The sequence below is a fragment of the Pararge aegeria genome, chromosome 23, assembly GCF_905163445.1.
Source record: "Pararge aegeria chromosome 23, ilParAegt1.1, whole genome shotgun sequence".
In the NCBI taxonomy this organism is placed as follows: Eukaryota; Metazoa; Arthropoda; class Insecta; order Lepidoptera; family Nymphalidae; genus Pararge; species Pararge aegeria.
This window is the reverse complement of record NC_053202.1, coordinates 3,859,046-3,881,937: the sequence shown is the minus strand read 5'-3', so window position 1 is coordinate 3,881,937 and position 22,892 is coordinate 3,859,046. Positions and strand designations below refer to the sequence as shown.

Genomic DNA, 22,892 nt, shown 5'->3' with positions numbered 1-22,892 from the left:
AATATCGATATTATGATCGATATCGATAACGATATTGATATTAAAATTGATATCAGTATCGATATCGATATAAATATCGATACCGATAATGATATTGATATTTACATCGATGTCAATATCGATATCGATATTGATGTTGATATCGATATTAAAATTTATATCGATATCAATACCGATGTCAATATCGATACATCTATATCGATATTTACATCAATTTTAATATCGATATCGATATAGATATTGATAATATCGATATTTATATCAATTTTAATATCAATATTTATATCGATATTGATATTAAAATTGATATCAATATCGATATCGATATAAATTAAAATCATAATATTAGTATCGAATTCGATATAAATGTAAATACGATATCGATAAAATGACATGTCAGTATCGATATTGATATTAAAATTAATGTCAATATCGATATCAATATCAATATCGATATTAAAATCGATGTTAATATTGATATCGATATTGATATTGATATCGATATTAAAATTGATATCGATATAAATACCGATGTCAGTATCGATACATCTATATCGATATTTATATCAATTTTAATTCGATATTAAAATCGCTGTCAATATCGATACAGACATCAATTTTAATATCATATAATATTATGATCGACATCAATATCGATAACGATATTAAAATTAATATAAATATCGATATAGATGTATCGATATTGACATCGGTATTGATATCGATATCAATTTTAATATCGATATCAGTATCAATATCGATATCGATATTGACATCGATTTAAATATCGATATTTATATCAATTTTAATATCGTTATCGATATTGATGTCGATCATAATATTATATTATATCGATATCGATATAAATATTGATATTAAAATTGATATAAATATCGATATTGACAGCGATTTTAATATTGACATTATTATCGATATCTATACCGATATCGATATCGATATCGATATCGATGTAAAATCGATGTTAATATCGTTATCGATATTGATATCGATATTAAAATTGATATCGATATCAATACCGATGTCAATATCGATACATCTATATCGATATTTACATCGATTTTAATATCGATATCGATATCGGTATAGATATCGATAATAATATCAATATTAAAATCGCTGTCAATATCGATATTTATATCAATTTTAATATCGATATCGATATTGATACTGATATCGATATTAAAATTGATATCGATATCAATACCGATGTCAATATCGATACATCTATATCGATATTTATATCAATTTTAATATCGTTATCGATATTTATGTCGATCATAATATTATATTATATCGATATCGATATAAATATTGATATTAAAATTGATGTCTGTATCGATATTGACAGCGATTTTAATATCGATATTTATATCGATATCGATATTATATAATATTATGATCGACATCAATATCGATAACGATATTAAAATTGATATAAATATCGATATTTAAATCGATGTCAATATCGATATCGATTTCGATATTGATATAATATGATATTATGATCGATATCTATACCGATATCGATATCGATATTAAAATCGATGTAAATATCGATATCGATATCGATATTAAAATCGATGTAAATATCGATATAGATATCGATATTGATATTAAAATTGATGTCAGTATCGATATCGATATGAATATCGATATTATGATCGATATCGATAACGACATTGATATTAAAATTGATATCAGTATCGATATCGATATAAATATCGATACCGATAATGATATTGATATTTACATCGATTTTAATATCGATATTATGATCGATATCGATATCGATATTGATAATTAAATTGATGTCAGTATCGATTTTGATATTAAAATAGATGTCAGTATCGATATCGATATAAATATCGATTTTATTATCGATATCTATACCGATATCGATAAAAATATCGATATCGATATCGATATTGATATCGATCATAATATCATATTATATCAATATCGATATCGATATCGGTATAGATATCGATAATTATATCGATATTATGATCGATATCGATATCGATATTGATATTAAAATTGATGTCAGTATCGATTTTGATATTAAAATAGATGTCAGTATCGATATCGATATAAATATCGATATAATTATCGATATCTATACCGATATCGATATCGATATTTAAATCGATTTAAATATCGATAAAGATGTATCGATACTGACATCGGTATTTATATCGATATAAATTTAAATATCGATATCAATATCAATATCGATATTAAAATCGATGTCAATATCGATATCGATATTGATATTGATATCGATATAAATACCGATGTCAATATCGATACATCTATATCGATATTTACATCGATTTTAATATCGATATCGATATCGGTATAGATATCCATAATAATATCGATATTTATATCAATTTTAATTCGATATCGATATTGACATCGATTTTAATATCGATATTGATATTGATATCGATATTTAAATTGATATCGATATAAATACCGATGTCAATATCGATACATCTATATCGATATTTAAATTGATATAAATATCGATATAGATATCGATCATAATATTCATATTCATATTGATATTGATATTTACATCGATTTTAATATCTTTATCGATATCGATATAGATATCGATAATAATATCGATATTTATATCGATATCGATACAGACATCAATTTTAATAACAATATTTATATCGATATCTATAATAATATCGATATTTTTATCGATATCGGTATAGATATCGATAATAATATCGATATTTATATCGATATCGATACTGACATCTATTTTAATATCAATATCGATACTGACTTCAATTTTAATATCAATATCAATATCGATATCGATATTGACATCGATTTAAATATCGATATTTATATCAATTTTAATATCGTTATCGATATTGATGTCGATCATAATATTATATTATATCGATATCGATATAAATATTGATATTAAAATTGATATAAATATCGATATTGACAGCGATTTTAATATCGATATTTCGATCATAATATCGATATTCATATTGATATTGATATTTACATCGATTTTAATATCTTTATCGATATCGATATAGATATCGATAATAATATCGATATTTATATCGATATCGATACAGACATCAATTTTAATATCAATGTTTATATCGATATCGATATAATATAATATTATAATCGACATCAATATCGATAACGATATTAAAATTGATATAAATATCGATATAGATGTATCGATATTGACATCGGTATTAATATCGATATCAATTTTAATATCGATATCAATATCAATATCGATATCGATATTGACATCGATTTAAATATCGATATTTATATCAATTTTAATATCGTTATCGATATTGATATCGATCATAATATCATATTATATCAATATCGATATCGATATTGATATTAAAATTGATGTCAGTATCGATATCGATATGAATATCGATATTATGATCGATATCGATAACGATATTGATATTAAAATTGATATCAGTATCGATATCGATATAAATATCGATACCGATAATGATATTGATATTTACATCGATGTCAATATCGATATCGATATTGATGTTGATATCGATATTAAAAATTATATCGATATCAATACCGATGTCAATATCGATACATCTATATCGATATTTATATCAATTTTAATATCGTTATCGATATTGATGTCGATCATAATATTATATTATATCGATATCGATATAAATATTGATATTAAAATTGATGTCTGTATCGATATCGATATAAATATCGATATTATTATCGATATCTATATCGATATCGATAAAGATATTAAAATCGATGTAAATATCAATACCAATATGAATATCGATATAATGATCGAAATCTATATCGATATTTATATCAATTTTAATATCGTTATCGATATTGATGTAGATCATAATATTATATTATATCGATATCGATATAAATATTGATATTAAAATTGATATAAATATCGATATTGACAGTGATTTTAATATCGATATTTCGATCATAATATCGATATTTTTATCGATATCGGTATAGATATCGATAATAATATCGATATTTATATCGATATCGATACTGACATCTATTTTAATATCAATATCGATACTGACATCAATTTTAATATCAATATCAATATCGATATCGATATTGACATCGATTTAAATATCGATATTTATATCAATTTTAATATCGTTATCGATATTGATGTCGATCATAATATTATATTATATCGATATCGATATAAATATTGATATTGATATCATAATATTATATTATATCGATATCGATATAAATATTGATATTAAAATTGATATAAATATCGATATTGACAGCGATTTTAATATCGATATTTCGATCATAATATCGATATTCATATTGATATTGATATTTACATCGATTTTAATATCTTTATCGATATCGATATAGATATCGATATTTATATCGATATCGATACAGACATCAATTTTAATATCAATGTTTATATCGATATCGATATAATATAATATTATGATTGACATCAATATCGATAACGATATTAAAATTGATATAAATATCGATATAGATGTATCGATATTGACATCGGTATTGATATCGATATCAATTTTAATATCGATATCAATATCAATATCGATATCGATATTGACATCGATTTAAATATCGATATTTATATCAATTTTAATATCGTTATCGATATTGATATCGATCATAATATCATATTATATCAATATCGATATCGATATTGATATTAAAATTGATGTCAGTATCGATATCGATATGAATATCGATATTATGATCGATATCGATAACGATATTGATATTAAAATTGATATCAGTATAGATATCGATATAAATATCGATACCGATAATGATATTGATATTTACATCGATGTCAATATCGATATCGATATTCATGTTGATATCGATATTAAAATTTATATCGATATCAATACCGATGTCAATATCGATACATCTATATCGATATTTATATCAATTTTATTATCGTTATCGATATTGATGTCGATCATAATATTATATTATATCGATATCGATATAAATATTGATATTAAAATTGATGTCTGTATCGATATCGATATTAATATCGATATTATTATCGATATCTATATCGATATTGATAAAGATATTAAAATCGATGTAAATATCAATACCAATATGAATATCGATATTATGAACGAAATCTATATCGATATTTATATCAATTTTAATATCGTTATCGATATTGATATCGATCATAATATTATATTATTTCGATATCGATATCAATATCAATATCGATATTAAAATCGCTGTCAATATCGATATTTATAGCAATTTTAATATCAATATTTATATCGATATCGATATAATATAATATTATGATCGACATCAATATCGATAACGATATTAAAATTGATATAAATATCGATATTTAAATCGATGTCAATATCGATATCGATATTGATATTGATATCGATATTAAAATTGATATCGATATCAATACCGATTTCAATATCGATACATCTATATCGATATTTATATCAATTTTAATATCGTTATCGATATTGATGTCGATCATAATATTATATTATATCGATATCGATATAAATATTGATATTAAAATTGATGTCTGTATCGATATCGATATAAATATCGATATTATTATCGATATCTATATCGATATCGATAAAGATATTAAAATCAATGTAAATATCAATATCAATATGAATATCGATATTATGATCGATATCTATATCGATATTTATATCAATTTTAATATCGTTATCGATATTGATATCGATCATAATATTATATTATATCGATATCGATATAAATATTGATATTTTAATTGATATAAATATCGATATTATGATCGATATCGATATTGATATTGATATCGTTATCAATACCGATGTCAATATCGATACATCTATATCGATATTTACATCGATTTTAATATCGATATCGATATCGATATTAAAATCGCTGTCAATATCGATATTAAAATCTCTGTCAATATCGATATCAATATCAATATCGATATTTAAATCGATGTCAATATCGATATCGATATTGATATTGATATCGATATTAAAATTGATATCGATATTAAAATCGATGTAAATATCGATATAGATGTATCGATATTGACATCGGTATTGATATCGTTATCAATTTTAATATCGATATAATATGATATTATGATCGATATCAATATCAATATCGATATCAATATCAATATCGATATTAAAATCGATGTCATAACGATATCGATATTGATATTGATTTTTATGATCGATATCAATATCGATAACGATATTAAAATTGATATAAATATCGATATTATGATCGATATCTATATCAATATCGATATTAAAATCGATATCAATATCAATATCGATATTAAAATCGATGTCAATATAATTAAATACATCATTTACTTATGTACATTATATACTTAGATACATTTACATTATATTCTTAAGTACATTATTTAATTTAATACATTATTTACTTACGTACATTATAAACTTAAATATTTAATATACTTAAATACATTATTTAAATGAATACATCATTTACTTATGTCCATTATATACTTAGATACATTAGATCCTTACTTACATTATATACTTAAGTTCATTATATACTTAGATACATTATATACTTAAGTACATTATTTAATTAAATACATTATTTACTTATTTACATTATATAGTTAAATACATTATTTACTTATGTACATTATATACTTAAATACATTATTTACTTAAGAACATAATATACTTTAGTACATTATATACTTAAATACATTATATACTTAAGTACATTATTTACTTAAGAACATATACTTAAGTACTTAAGTACATTATATACTTAAATACATTATATAATTAAGTACATTATTTACTTTAGTACATTATATACTTAAGAGCATTATTTACTAAAGTACATTATATACTTAAGTACATTATTTACTTAAATACATTATATACTTAAGTACATTATTTACTTAAGAACATATACTTAAGTACTTAAGTACATTATATACTTTAATACATTATATAATTAAGTACATTATTTACTTTAATACATTATATACTTAAATACATCATATACTTAGATATTTTATATACTTAAGTACGTTATTTACTTATTTACATTATATACTAAGACCATTATTTAATTAAATACATTATATACTGAAGTACATTATTTACTTAAGTATATTATTTACTTAAGAACATTATATACTAAAGTACATTATTTACTTAAGCACATTATATACTTTAGTACATTATATACTTTTTTACATTATATACTCAAGGACATTATTTACTTAAGTACATTATATACTTCAGTATATTATATATTTAAGTAAATTATTTACTCAAGTATTAAGAATTTATTTGATTATCTCTAAAATATAATTTTTATTAATACATAACTATAACCTAAAATAAACTATTTAAAAACTAAATAAAATCTAAAACGTCCTCGAAACCACCGCAGCGAGGCACAGTTCCTAAGATGCTGGCAGCATTTCCCCTCTGGATGGCCAAACTAATTCGTTGGCCAAGGTAACTGCCCGCTCTAGGATCACCGGTAGACTCGATAACCCTTTTCGATAATTCTTTGAAAAGGGCTCTTGCCTCCGGACCCCACGGTCCCAAAGTCTCTACACCAAAAGGCACAAAAATGAAGCTGCTATCCAGGTTTTCATATTTACGCCTCTTGGCCTGCTCGGCACTGGAAGCAGCCGCACCTACCATTGACGAAGTGGCCTGGATGTGTGATGCAGCTAGGGTATGAACACAAGTTGCATCCCACAGAAGTGACCTTCCAAGCCTCCAAGGTATGAGCGTCATACCATCAGGTCTCTTGCCATCGCTCCGCGCCAAACCAATAGGTTCTAATACAGCTGGTACGTGAGCGGTAGCTAGAGAACGTCGGATGATGTCGTTGATGGTGCTATGGCGAGAGAAGCGACCAGCGCTTCTTGAACAGGAGAGTCCATGGTGACCGTAGGTGTCAACGCTGTCACCGCAGTGGCATCGATGAGGCTGAATTATAGAGGCGCCAAGCCTAAGACCAATCACCACCGATAGAGTGGTGTGGTCTAACATAGTGCCCAAGTTAGCTGAAGGGAGAGCATGTAGCCAGTAGCCGGACTCCTTAGCAGAGAGAGCGAGAAGACGAGCACGGTCTCTTTTAGATGGCATTTGGTCTAAAAGTGTGTCAAAAGTTTTTTTGCAAATAATGTCGTCCCACTGTCTCTGTGAAGAAAAAGAAACCGGCAAAATACTGGGACTAAGAGCAGACCAACTATTTCTTGCCTCTGCCAAGTATGACACTTCTATGGAACCCAAAGAATTGAATATAATTTTTTGAAAAAGAGTGTGTGTACTGTACACAGAGGAAAGAAAAGCTGGCAGCGAAACACTTGAAATTTTGCGAATTCCAAGACCGCCATACCCTATCGGAAGTGAGGCCTGGGTCCATGCCTGATTACTTATGGGACAATTTAAAATATTAACAAGAATATCTTTTATAAAAGTATCCAATTTTTCCATTAAAAAATTAAATCTCCAAAGAGGTGAGCATCTAAGAAAATACGTAAATTTTGGAACAAATAAACAAAAGCGAATAATAGTTAGAGCCATATGTGGATTAATTTCGAAAAGACGATCGGAAGTGTTGCTAAATTGGGAAATTAAATCGTCAATAAACTGTGGGACTGACGTTTCCAGTATAGGTGCCCCTAGGAGACGAAGTGATTTATCATTTAAAACTTTGATGCCGGGAGCCAAGTTATTAAATTGTTCTAAAATGTGCTGTTTCGATTCATCCGAAAATGAATTTGGAATAAATATTTCACATTTATCAAAGTTAAGCTGTAAGCCAATCAGTTCAAATTTTGATATGATACTCTTAAGATCGTCCAAAACTGTGTTCACTTTGCCACCTAAGGTCCCATCATCTAAATACCAGATATTAAATTTTGAATTTATAGTTGAAATTATAGGATGTATAGCTAGACTAAAAATAGCGGGACCAAGGGGATCACCCTGCTGGCAGCCGACGGCGGAGCTCAAAACGTTGTTTTTATAAACTAGCCTCGAAGGATTCTGGTAACACTGTGCTAAATATGGGAACAACTGTGGCAATTTATTTACAACTTCTGAGAGGAGGACTCCGCGATCCACCGAGTTGAAAGCATTTTTAACGTCAATTTTCAGAAGCACTTCCTCCTGGGAGTTAAGGAGAAATGTACGAGTAGCATGTACAGCTGCTTCACACCCCCCCTTAACTCCGAAACCTAACTGTATTGGGTCAAAAGTTGATGAAATAGAAGGTAGAATTTTTTTACAGCAAATTTTGGAAACGATGCGACGGATTGTTGAACCTACTGCTATGGGACGGATACCACCATCTTTTTTCCTTAAGGCACATAAATTTGCGCCATAAAGTGTAGAGGTTATCTCTTCAGGTACTCGTCCAGATAGCATCAGATTCACCAGATTAGTGATGGATTTCAGGAGGGCTCCATCCGTATCCACGTTTGTACCACAAACTAAATCTTTAAAATGTTGTGGAGACAAACCATCAAGTCCCGCGGCGGAGCCACTAGTTAAAGTTATTTATTTAACCACTCAAGTTATTTATTTACTTAAGTACATTATATACTTAAGGACATTATTTACTTATTTACATTATATACTTAAATGTTTTATATACTTAAGTACATTATTTACTAGTTTACATTAAAGACTTAAATACATTATACACTTAAATACATTATTTAATTAAATACATCATTTACTTATGTACATTATATACTTAGATACATTTACATTATATACTTAGATACATTAGATCCTTACTTACATTATATACTTAAGTTCATTATATACTTAGATACATTATATACTTAAGTACATTATTTATTTAAATACATTATTTACTTATGTACATTATATAATTAAATACATTATTTACTTATGTACATTATATACTTAAATACATTATTTACTTAAGTACATTATATACTTAAGGACATTATTTACTTATTTACATTATATACTTAAGTACATTTTTTAATTAAGTACATTATATACTTAAGTACATTATATACTTAAGTACATTATTTACTTAAGTACATTATTTACTTAAAAACATTATTTACTTAAGTACATTATTTACTTTAGTACATTATATTATATACTTAAGTATTATATTAGTATATTATATACTTAAGTACATTATATACTTAAGTACATTATTTACTTTAGTACAATATATACTTAAGTACATTATATACTTATTTACATTATATACTTAAGTACATTATATACTTATTTACATTATATACTTAAATACATTATATACTTAGATATATTATATACTTAAGTACGTTATTTACTTATTTACATGATATACTGAAGGACATGATTTACTTATGTACATTATATACTTAAGAACATTATTTACTTAAGTACATTATATACTTAAGTACATTATATACTTATTTACATTATATACTGAAGTACATAATTTTCTTATGTACATTATATACTTAACGACATTATTTACTTATTTACATTATATACTTAAATACATTAGACACTTACTTACATTATATACTTAGATATAGTGTAAAAGTATATTTACATTGATTCTCATGGACAATTTAAGGGGATTACGAAGAATTTGTATAATCGAGGAAGTCGCAAAATTAAGGTTTCACTGTTTTTTTGTATATTCACTTGATTTCTTTTTTCTAGGTAACGTCTACATTTATCACGCTGGTCGCTGGGGAGCAGTATGCGATGACTCTTGGGACGACGCGGCTGCACACGTGGTATGCGGTGGGCTTAATATGACTGGTATTGCCACTCATGGTGGCCAGTTCGGAACAGCTGTTGGTAGGTTAATCAAAATATTGCTATCTCCCCAAAATTCACACACAGTTTCCTGGATCGATTTTTTCTTTAGCATGAAACGACCACTATAATTGGTTATTATTGGTTTATTGGTTATAATTGGTTAAATAGATACCGCCACCGCACCGCGCCCTTTACTCTCGATATAGGATGTTTCTTTTAAACAAAGCTATTAATTTCATTTCCTTAATTGGATACATTGGACAGATTTACTGGGTAACCGTTCTAAAACGACTTTTTTTATTGTATCAAAGGCACCGTTTCTCCTCTCCCAACGAGTGTTTAAGCTAATATAACAACAGCTTCCCCTTTGCTACTACTAAACCCGCTCCTTGCCGTTGGAGAGGATAGTCCCGCCACTGTGGGAACAGTCCCACTGACTGTTGTAGCAAAATTTCGTAGGCCCTCTTTACATAAAGTGGGATTGCGGTCATGGGCTAGCTCGTTGAGGAATTAAACAAACAAGTAAAAATTACCTCTAGTACTGTAAACATAGCTCGAATAAAAGGTATACCTTTTTCAAACTGGTGTACTAGCATCTGGAAGTCGAGTCACAGAGTTATAATAATAATAATAATAGCTTTATTGTTCCTTACAACGGTTTACATACTATTTTAAAAGGATTCTAAATTTAAATAATTAAATTCTAAATACAACAAATGTTTAGGTTAGTAATTTTACTTAAAACTATGTTAGATTTAATATTTGTTTTAAGGACCGCCTTTGGCGGTGAAAGCCTCCTCTACGAATAGCCAAGACTGTCTGTCCATAGCTGCTCTTGCCCATGTTTTTCCTGCTATCTGTGTTATATCATCAGACCACCTTCTTAATGGTCGGCCTCTTCTGCGCTTAGAGTCTCGTGGGAACCAATAACTATGTGAGTCATAGATTTAGTAGACTTAAAACCACCACTCGAACAAGCGGTTACTTCTTTCTATTTAGCAATTGACAGTCATTATTTTACCTATAATGATGTAAACGTTAACCATAAAATGGGTAAAAATGGGAAGAAGTTTGTGAGCTAGCAACATTCATCGGGCGTGAAGAATGACATGCGCGGGGCGTTTTTACTGTTTTTGGACACAATGTACTGCACACAATAATGGCTGTATGCGGATTCTGTATGTTCTTAACTCAATGGCCAGTAAGTATCCATTTTAGGATTTCTGCAACGCTGATAATCTGTTGGGTCCCAAGGTGATACAACTGAGAGACAATATGGTCTGTTTTACATATTCATCGGTTAAAAAAATCGCTAATCTTCCAGCATATAGTTAGTTTCTTGCCGGCTCTTCTCGGTAGAATCTGCTTTCCGAACCGGTGGTAGAGTCACACAAACATACATACTTGAAGTTTCAAAAGTGCTTATAAAATAGGCCTGCTTGATATAAATGAATTTGAATTTGAATTTGAATATAATATGAGTACCTTCAAATAAAGAGTGAATAGGCATCTTCTAGCCAAGTGCGCTCCACCTTAGGCTGCATCATCGCTTACCATCAGCTGTGATTGCAGTCAAACACTCGTCTATAAACATTTAAAAAAAAAATCATGACTGACCCGACCTTAGGTGTTAGAATATACTTCAAGAAAGGCAAACCTTAAAGTTTAATAAGCCTAAAAGCTCTGCAAAGCTACTCGTTTTTACAACTGATATAAAATATTATATTAGGGCGGTTTTATTTCCAAGTAGCTTCTGCTCAAAGCTTAATTTGCCATTTTTCCTGTGTACCTAATTCTGTTCGAGCGAAATATTATATAACATTTAATAGTTTATTCTGGCTAGCTGTGGGACCTTATAATTGGCTGAAAATTGCCTTAAAAATTATAAAGTTTTTACTCATACTCTCTATATATTTTCTTATTTTTTTTTTGAGGATTTACTGAGTTCTAAAAAAGACGATAAAGGCACTGTTCATATACATTCCTCTTCCAATGGGTGTCTTAGGGTGCGTTCATAAAATACGTGAGATGTTTAAAGGGGGAGAGGGGGTTTAGTCAAATCTCATCTAATCTTATTTTAAAAGTGGGTCCCGGCAAATATCACGCAATTTTTTTCCTGATTGAAACAAAAAAAATTATACTATTTTGGTCCGTTTAATCCCGATTGTATATGCTTAAGTTTTTACCTTTAGCGTAATCGTAATACAACTAAATCAATCATGAGATGATGGCGATAACCACATTCGTAAACTTAAAACTAAAGCTACGAGGGTTCCAAACGCGTCCTGGTCTAAGAAGAAGCCCACAACGAACTTAGCCGGGTGTTTTTTTTTTTTGTTATTTTTTTGTTATTATATATTATTGTAATCGATTTTATAATCGATATTATAATCGATATCATAATCGATATTGTGATCGATATCGTAATCGATATCATAATCGATGTCGTAATCGATATTGTAATCCATGTCATAACCGACCCATATATCAGCTTATATACATAAATTTATAGTTAAAAGTATACATTAAAACTTGCATCTAACTGAAATAGTTAATAAACTTATTTCAGATGTCATAGGATCTTAGTTTATTTTCTGTTCCAGACTCGATGAACACAGCCAATAATCTGAAATAGGTCTTGGCATACCCTCACAGACAGCAGAGCCAGCAGAAGATAAAAATTGTATCCTCTAATTATATCCCCCGACAAGGCACATCATTAACGTGTCGACCTGCTAAAGCACGAGAACATGGAATAAGAGACGTTTACCTACGTTTTTTATCACACATATATTATTTGGACATCATTTACACTTTTGCGTCAGTGCTCTGACAGTTGATAAAGCTGTGGGAGAAGATACATTTTTATCCTTTCCCCGGGGAGATGATTTGTAAAAATGCTAGCCGTGCTGAAGGGCGTGACAGCCGGTGTAATTACAGGCACATTAAGCTAAAAGCTACGTCTAAGATTGATAGGCACATGGCAATATTTTGTAGAACGTGTTCCTGGCAAGCCCGGTGAAGTGTTTCTCTGTACATAGGCGCGGATTTTTCTCTTTCCATCAAATGGCTTAAAAAAAATTATGGTCTCTTTTTCAGAAAAGTATTGGATGGACGATGTTGTTTGCGAAGGTGATGAAAGATCTCTGTCACACTGTATCTTCTCCGGTTGGGGTTCATCGGATTGTGATGAAAATGAAGCAGCAGGAGTCATATGTGCTGAAGTAACTGCCAATGCTATTCCCAGTAATCTAAAGAAGAAACCGACGAAGCGTTTACACGAAGTGCTGGATATTGGGACCAGTATAAGACTAGTAGGTGGCAAAAGTAGTGCTGAAGGTAGAGTTGAGGTAAGTCAAAATTCATAAATACAAAAATTCAAAATTCAAAATTTCAAAATTCAGAATTATTTATTTCAAGTAGGCCTAATACAAGAACTTTTGAAACATTAAGTATATCTGTTCTTAGTGACTCTACCAAAAGTAAAGTTCTTAAAGCATTTTAGCTGAGAAAAATCCATTAATCAATCGTCTATAACAGTCCACTGCTGGGCTGTCTCTGCCAAAGGGAGGGTTGGGCAGACGGGTTGGTGATCGCAATAGATGGAGAGAACGCTACTGCCCATTATCTCTTATATTAGCTTAGTAGCCTCCCGCAACCCGCGAAGGGGTTCAGGCCGAAGTCCACGACGCTGGCCCAGTGCGGATTGGTGAACTCATCTCATCTTACAGAATAACGAAAGTAAAAAATGTTAAATATAAAGCGATATTATGCCATTAAAGAATATTTAAGTGAAATTTTATTGAACTTTGTCATAAATTTATTAAAAGATATGTTACATATTGCCATTTGATTTAAAACTTGATAAGAATTTAATTTAATGAGCATAAAAAATAAAGACGTAATTTTTAAGAAATCAAATTTGCATGCCAATCGATGGCGATTGTAGCACTATTAAACTAATCTACGCACCAGCAATGTCACTCAATCTGCATAAAAGAAATTGAATTTGAAATTGAAATTATAATAATTTTAATGTTTCGTAGATATACCACAACAGTCGTTGGGGTAGCATTTGCCCTGATGGCTGGACATTATACGAGGCTTCGGCTGTTTGCCGTCACCTGGCTCTTGGTTACGCTGAGCAAGCCCACCAAACTGATTACTTCGGCAGCTCCAAGATTATCCTCAGCGGGATACATTGCCAGGGGAATGAAACTAACCTCTTCATGTGCAAGCATCAGGCTATTGGTGATGTGGCATGTCCTGGTGAAGTTGGTAAGATCATCAGTAGCAGAAGAGCTTTTTGTGACAGAGCTCGTCCGGGGAACTACTACCGCATGCATTCTGCCGCAAAGCAGCATCGTTGCAATGCTGTGTTCTCGATTTTTCTTTTTATACCACTACAAAGGTTGTCTAGGAGAGATCGCTTCAGCGATAAGACCACCTTTGCACACCTAAACTATTTTTTTTTATTTTTACCTGTAGTGTTTCTCTTTGTTTTTGTGTGTGCCATAAAGAATTTAATTATAATAAATGTTGATGACTTCTACGCAATCATGAGAAAAAGATCTGCATCAATGATGAGCAGAATGCGAGGAAGCTCCAACAATATTTAGAAAATATTAACCAATAAATGGGAAAATCCCTTTATGGAGCACTGGGTTGGTGCACACTCACACACCAGGTGCTCAAGAGGGTATTTACCTTAGTTATGAGATTCCTAATTATTTATTATTTATATGTTTGGCCAATTTTAGTTTATTATATAGTAAATAAGATAATTGTTATTGTTGTTATTATTTTTTATTATTATTATTAATAATAATAATAAAAAAACAAGTTAGCCCTTGACTGCACTGTTACCTGGTGGTAAGATGATGCAGTCGGTGATGGTAGCGGAATAATAAATCGCTTAGCTGAACGTCTTTGTCAGTAGGGTGATAACTAGCCACGGCTAAAGCCTCCCACCAGACCAGACCAGAGAAAATTCAGAAATTAAAAAAATCCCAAATTGCGCTTACCGGGAATCGAACTCGGAACCTCCTACTTAAATTCACAACGCTCACCGTTGCGCTAGGGAGGATCTAAAGGGCGTGTTTGCCGGAGTAATTACATGGGGCTTAGTACTTACGCATCCGGCATCAGGTTATCGGCTTTTATACATATTTAAAAATACTTTTAAAGATGATAAAAACTTAATGTTTTTGCGCAGGTCACGTAGCCGCTGTGGTCTGCACCAGACAGTTAGCCGATTTGCTTCTGGACACAACGGCCATTCAAAGGTCTGCCCATCTACAAGATGTACCGATGTTTCAGCTTCAATGCGCTATGGAAGAAAATTGTCTTAGCAAGTCTGCTTACGAGGTATCTACTCTCATATTTCAATCCGCAAAAAGGATAATTTCTACTTTTTTAATCTACTATATACTTTATAAAATTACTGTAACACAGTAATTTTATAAAGTGGGTAAAATTTTATGAATAATTAACCATTTGATAAGTATATCCAGATATTTTATTAAATTGATTACGGTTTTAAAATTACGCAAATAATTATTTATAAGTTCATAGTTAGTTTTCAAGAAACAATTAAAATTATATTTGATAATTTATTTATTTAATGTTCATGACATGGAATTGGTAGGTATTTTGATATAGATGCAACTGCATTGTCACTTCAGTCCTACATGGACTCGAACGATGCAAAGATAACTCCAATTGTCTTAGTCGTTTATCAATAGTTTAGTACTTGCTCCACAAGGTAAGTTGCCCCATTCCGGGCACGCCAACAAGCCCGCGATACGCCTTTAAAATCATTAGGGTTAATCAGCTACACACAATCCGAAAAATAAAAAACGTTAAGTTATGCATACATGGCACTTGGCCAAGCTGTTAGGGGAAGCGCATTGGGTAGGTGCTCGACTTCACTTTCAGGGAGCCAAGTTCGAATCCCAACTCGCAACTCTAACTTTTTAAGTTATGTGCGTTATAAGTAATATATATAAAATATCACTTGCTTCAACGGTGAAGGAAAACATCGATAGGAAACCGGTATGCCTGAGAGTTCTACATAATGTTCTACAAGGTGTGTGGAGTCCACCAATCCGCACTGAGCCAGTATGGTGGACTACAACCCCTTCGCAGTAGGAGAATTAGTTGAATTATGATAAATTATTTTCAAAATTGTTGAACTTTAATAAATATGATAAATTATGAAAACAATTACATATTATAACATTAGCTCTCTCTAATATATCAAATATGTAATTCAAAACACTATCCAAATAAAATTGCAAGGAGGAGTAGGGCTATACGATGTAGCTACAAGTTACACTATAACAGATAATCTTAACTGTAGGGAGCTGAAATACCTAATCAAAAACAAAATTAGCTCTTAATTAATAAATAAATATATATATTACGACAATACACACATCGCCATCTAGCCCTAAAGCAAACGAAGCTTGTGTTATGTTTTAATGTCTATATTTCTCTACCATGTACACATTTTTCATGTAATGTACGCATCATAAGATCTATGGACCTAATTGAATAGTCTATGGACCTAGTAAAGTTATTTTTGACTTTGACTTTGACTTTATTAAATATAAAAGTCGTACATCTTTCTAACATCATTTCGCCATTCATCATTCCGAACAAAGGCCTAATATATTATGAGTAGGTAATTAGGTATAACAAAAGCACGGGGTTCACGTTGTAACAAAGTCGATCATATCGGTATATACTTACCTACTGAAGCTAAATATCATGTACAATTCATAAAATATGTCTGACATGCGGATTAGTACAAAATGAAATATGCTTTACAGTTTTTTTTGTAGGACTGTTCTAAAAGTAAATAAAAATTTCAGTATTCATATATTTGCGCGAATGTTGATTGGTGTAAACTTTTTTTTATTCCATTACTAGTTAGCCTTTGAATACAATCTCAAGGTTATACTAAACCCATACTACCTCAATCGATGTTTACGCAACATCGTACCGGAACGCTGAATACCTTGGCGGCACGGCTTTGACGGGAGGGTGGTAACTAGCCATCGCTGAAGCCTCCTACTAGGCCAGACCAGAGAAAAACCAGAAATTCCCCGAAAATACGAAAATTTTGCCTCCCGGGCATCGAACCCGGAATCCTTACTGCGCTGAAGATCATTGCACTCACTACTCCGCCAAGGAGGTTGTCAAAATCTACTTCAACGGTACACCAAGTTTATTAAAAAGGGTGTAGAAGACTTACATCCGTATTCAAATCATTACCAATTTATATCACAGTGTTTTCGAACGCAATGTTTAGCTTCAGCCGTTATATTATCACAGAGTATAATGTATTAGAACGCATAGTTTAGGTTCCATCAAGCAGACTGTTACAATAATCATCATTATCACTCCAACGGATAGAAGTCCACTGCTGGACTTTCAATACGTTCTGGTTTTTTATAGTGACTTCCAAAACCCACGGTCCTGGGCCGCTTGTATCCAGCGACTCATTTGTGTTTGTGACTCGTGTCCACCTCGTTGGGGGCCGACTAACGCTGGGTTTACTGGTCGCCATTCCAGCACCTTGGAACCCCAACGTCCATCGGTTCTTCGAGCATTTCCACTTCAGATTGTCATACTGTTAAAATATGACTTTACAATTATTCAATTGGTGTAAATAACTATTAGACCTTTGGTAAATCACTATTAGACCTTTTACTTACTAACAATAGTATTGTAACTAAGTACTGATGTGTTTGAACCTTTTTTACTCTTTCCCGCCACGATTTTACAACACAGTAAAATGACAAACGAATTTAAACAATACCTTGGACTCTGATCACTGACATGGACGGACAATGGAAGCAAATATCTATGTCACCAAACAATAAATCGTTGAAAACTGAAAAAGCGTGGGCTCTTATATCAAGTAAAAAAAGTAAACGGTTTAAACTCAAAGTGAAATATTTCTTTATTCAAATAGCATAGATGCCACTTTTAATTCGATAATTACATAAAAAATTACATAGTAGTTAGTAGTGATGGCGGTAACTACATACGAGTAGGTAAACGTAAAACTAAAGCTACAAGGGCTCTTAACGCGCCCTGGTCTAACAAACAAACAAACAAAAGTAAAACAAACTGAGCCGGGTGTTCTTTTTGGCTGTCACCGTCTCACATAATCACTCTAATTATTTAAGAAGCAATCTGTTTAGAGTGATACTTCAGACCCAAGCTATAATAGAACTTTTCTATAAGCTTTTTTAAGAGACATCTTCAAGATATCGACCGGTAATTTTATTAGATTTCTTAAAAGTATTATTAAAACTCAACAGATACAGAAAATAAATCCCAACTGGCAGTTTGAAACTCGTCGCCTGCTGCGATTTACGGCTTCTTCATTGAACATTGGCAATGCGGAATTTAGGCCCTACCTACCGAAGCATCTGTGGCAATGGCATCTTTGTCATATGTAAGTTATCAGTTTAAGCAATTAAATATCACTTGCTATAACAGTAAAGAAAAATGTCGCGAGGAAACCTGCATGCCTGGGAGCTCTCCGTAACGTTCTCAACGAAATTTTAAGTCTACCAATCTGCACTTTGTAAGCGTGTTAGATTACAGCCTAAATCCTTCTCATTCTGAGAGAAGTTTGATATTCTGGCCCGGCAACGGACTGATAATAATGACACCATAACATGTTTTAATACCAGCAACCTAACTTCCTATCAACGCAATAGCTTAGTCGCTATTAGGTAAATGCTTATTCTTCTTCTTTGTCGAAACACTCTTGCCAGAGTGGCTACGGTCATCAAGTTAACACTATTTGTGGCAGTTGTTAATCGACTCACAATCATTCGCCAGCCCAGCCTCAACACTTCGCAGGACATTGGAACAGACAGATTACAGGAACACGTCCTTCAACGTGCCATCCTGTGGTCATCAACCTGAGGCGTAAGGGTTATAAATCCTGTTCCTGTAATCAAGCCCATCAAACCGGAGCACAGCATTGCAACAATGCTATTTAGCATCAGAAATAGACATGGTGGTACTTCCTTGGAAGAGCTCTGTCACAAAAATCTCTGCTGCTACTAATTCGCAGGCAGTCTGGGACACTCATGCAACGGACCACCCATGCAGATTTGATTTGATAGGTCCATCGCATGGGTTTGGTCAATTATGAGCGTAATACTATTTTTTCAGGCATTACCACAGTATGGAAGTTTTCGCTACGTTTGATATACTGAACGGTAGTGGCCGAAGGGTAGCCGAGGGCCATAAGGCCTCTTTCTGCTTGGAGGACAACACATGCATGCCGGGCGTGGAGAAGAAATACTCCTGCAAGAACTATGGAGATCAAGGTAACTCATGGTTCTGACCCAATCTATTAACATCTGTTCTTTTCAATACCGAGAGAATGCCTGACGCGCGAAACTCCGTTGAGAACAGAGTGGTTATATATGGTTTGCACCCACTTGAACTCTGTGTGCCCCTCGACAAATCTGTAGTCGAGTGAACGGGATGCACTTGCGTAATCACCGTACTCTCGCCAAGGTTTTGACCAACCAATGTGTGGTGTTTTCCACCGTCGTCCGCAGCCTGGATGCTGCCGAATCAACCGAAAGTTATGTTATGTCCACAGCCCTTTTCAATTTACTAACTCCAAGCCGGTATAGTGAATATTTTATCAGTATGCATAACGCTGGATTCTAGAACAATGAAACTTTAATATTTGGGTAGGAAGAGCAATGGGCAATAACTGTTCTAGTTACTTTATAACACGAGAAACAGGAAAACGGAAATTCTGGTCGATCAGCTCAGAACACTTGTCGCCATCTCTCGTATTCCGGCGGGTGTCGTACGAGGTGACTAGAGGAGAATAACTGAGAAAGGGAACCGTCCACTGTGCTCATACTACTATCTTCTGCGATCAGTAACCGGTCTGCCCAGCAGGGTGGTTACGTGTAGTTAGAAGAGGCACTATTTTAGGAGTTGGCAATTTAGTTCACGAAGACCCAATATTGCCTATATTAGTGTTATTAAAATAGGGCAGGTAAAGATTAAATGACAGTTCTTTTGGTCTGTAATGATAGATACTTTAGAGTTGATGCTTTTGAGCACAGATTTAAGAACAGAAACTATGGACACGATTAATATTGAAGCATCAAAAACCACTCCACTTTAGAAGTGTTTCTCGAACAGGCGGATCATGCTTCATACTATTTAGCAATTGACAGTTATTATTTTACCTCCAAATATATAATAAAATGGGAAAATTGAAAAGTTTTTGAGCTAGCCACATTCCGCGGGTGAACAGTGAAACGTGCGCAGGGTGTTTAGACTGTTATTGGACACAATGCACTGCGTGCAATAATGACTGAATGAGGGTTCTGTATGTTAATAATTCTGTGCTTTATTATGTATCTCACATATAACATAAAAAGTACATTGTTCTCAGGTGTATCAGTGAACTGTTCAGATATATACCAGTACAACGTCGACTGCCAGTGGGTAGATGTGACTGATGTCGAACCTGGAGACTATACATTCAAGGTAATTTCAAGGACACTTCAGGGTCATATTCGATCGCCATTAAACTTTTTACGCCGTTTTCTATTGAAATTATTGTTTAGTTTCTTTTGTCAAAAATTATTGAACTTCCATTTTTTTTTGTTTATTTGGTTTCCTCTACAGGTGGCAGTGAATCCACACGCACGTATCGCCGAGCAGACCTACCACAACAACGCCGCGTCATGTATACTCCGCCTTACGGAGACATACGCTTTGGTTTACGACTGTAAACTTCTGAGGCCCTAGTAGAAATCTTTATCATCAGATTGCTGTAATCGGATATGAATTAAACGAATAAGTTTATATATACACTGTTGTTTTACTTCCGAATCCCAAAGTGTTTAAGTTGCGTTTTTTATATTTATCAAATAAAACAATCACATGAAAATGGTTAGGATAAAAGTACCGAAAAAACCGCATAGGTTTGTCCTCGGTGCCCATCTGCAACGTTTACCTTAGGTGTTAGAACTATAGGAACTAAGGAAGCGTGTAAATTTTAATCTTTAATAGTAGTATCTACCCTGTGTTATATTCTTAACTTTATAATAAAACACTGGTAACCATTTCTAGCTTGGTTTAATCAATGACCACAGAATGTTACACAATACAGACCCATAATAATAATCGAGTCATTCATAACATAGATGTATGACATCTCCCTTTTTATATAGCAAATTATACAATTCAAGTTTGTTTATTTATGTTAACATTGTTTTAATTATTTTTACAAACTATGACCTTACATTAAAATATTATTAATTTTTGTCTGTTACATAATCCATGAGATGTGAAGGAGGTCTAACATCTCTATTAGACCTTCTTAACAGAACTGGTTGAGTAGTTACTTCCTTAGATGATGGATGAGTGATGGCCACGGGCTGCTCTGTAGGCACAGCAACTTGAGACCATGCTGACTGTGTACAGATTTTGTCACTAGTTCTATCCTGAGATCCATCTGCTTTAACAAACCATGTATTTCTGGTTTTAACATTTCCCATTTCATCTTGTAGTGTTATTGATCGGGGATTTTCATTTATTTTTATAACCTTGGCTGGTTTCCATATATTACTATGCTCATTTTCTTTAAATACTACCTTTTGTCCTTCCTTAAATATGTCAGTTCTGGGTCTTGTATGTTGGTCATAATATGTTTTGTTTTTTAATGCAGTATCTCTTAGTATATTTTTTATTTCTGGATGTAATTGAGGTCTTAATAATGTATTCTTAATAGGAAGTTTTGTGCGACATAATCTATTATACAATAATTGAGCTGGTGATATGTTCATACCAAGTACAGGGGTATTTCTATATTCCAATAAAAATTGCTCAATATCTGTCTTAGTTTCATTACATTTTTTTAAAAAACTTTTGCAAATTGCTACAGCTCGTTCAGCAGCACCATTACTTTGATGGTAATGAGGA

At 31.8% G+C, this 22,892-nt stretch overlaps 1 protein-coding gene across 1 annotated transcript in view; it reads left to right on the top strand.

Moving 5' to 3' along the window:
- The window catches only part of LOC120634247 (lysyl oxidase homolog 2), a 33,474-nt gene extending 11,695 nt beyond the window's left edge, over window positions 1-21,779 (top strand). Inside the window, exons 2-9 of the mRNA XM_039904724.1 lie at window positions 10,800-10,940; window positions 14,001-14,251; window positions 14,948-15,179; window positions 16,117-16,268; window positions 19,235-19,371; window positions 20,103-20,260; window positions 21,358-21,452; window positions 21,594-21,779. Coding sequence (XP_039760658.1) covers window positions 10,800-10,940; window positions 14,001-14,251; window positions 14,948-15,179; window positions 16,117-16,268; window positions 19,235-19,371; window positions 20,103-20,260; window positions 21,358-21,452; window positions 21,594-21,716 — 1,289 coding nt within the window. The 3' untranslated portion in view covers window positions 21,717-21,779. The remainder of the gene's footprint in view (window positions 1-10,799; window positions 10,941-14,000; window positions 14,252-14,947; window positions 15,180-16,116; window positions 16,269-19,234; window positions 19,372-20,102; window positions 20,261-21,357; window positions 21,453-21,593) is intronic.
- Window positions 21,780-22,892: the final 1,113 nt, after the last annotated feature.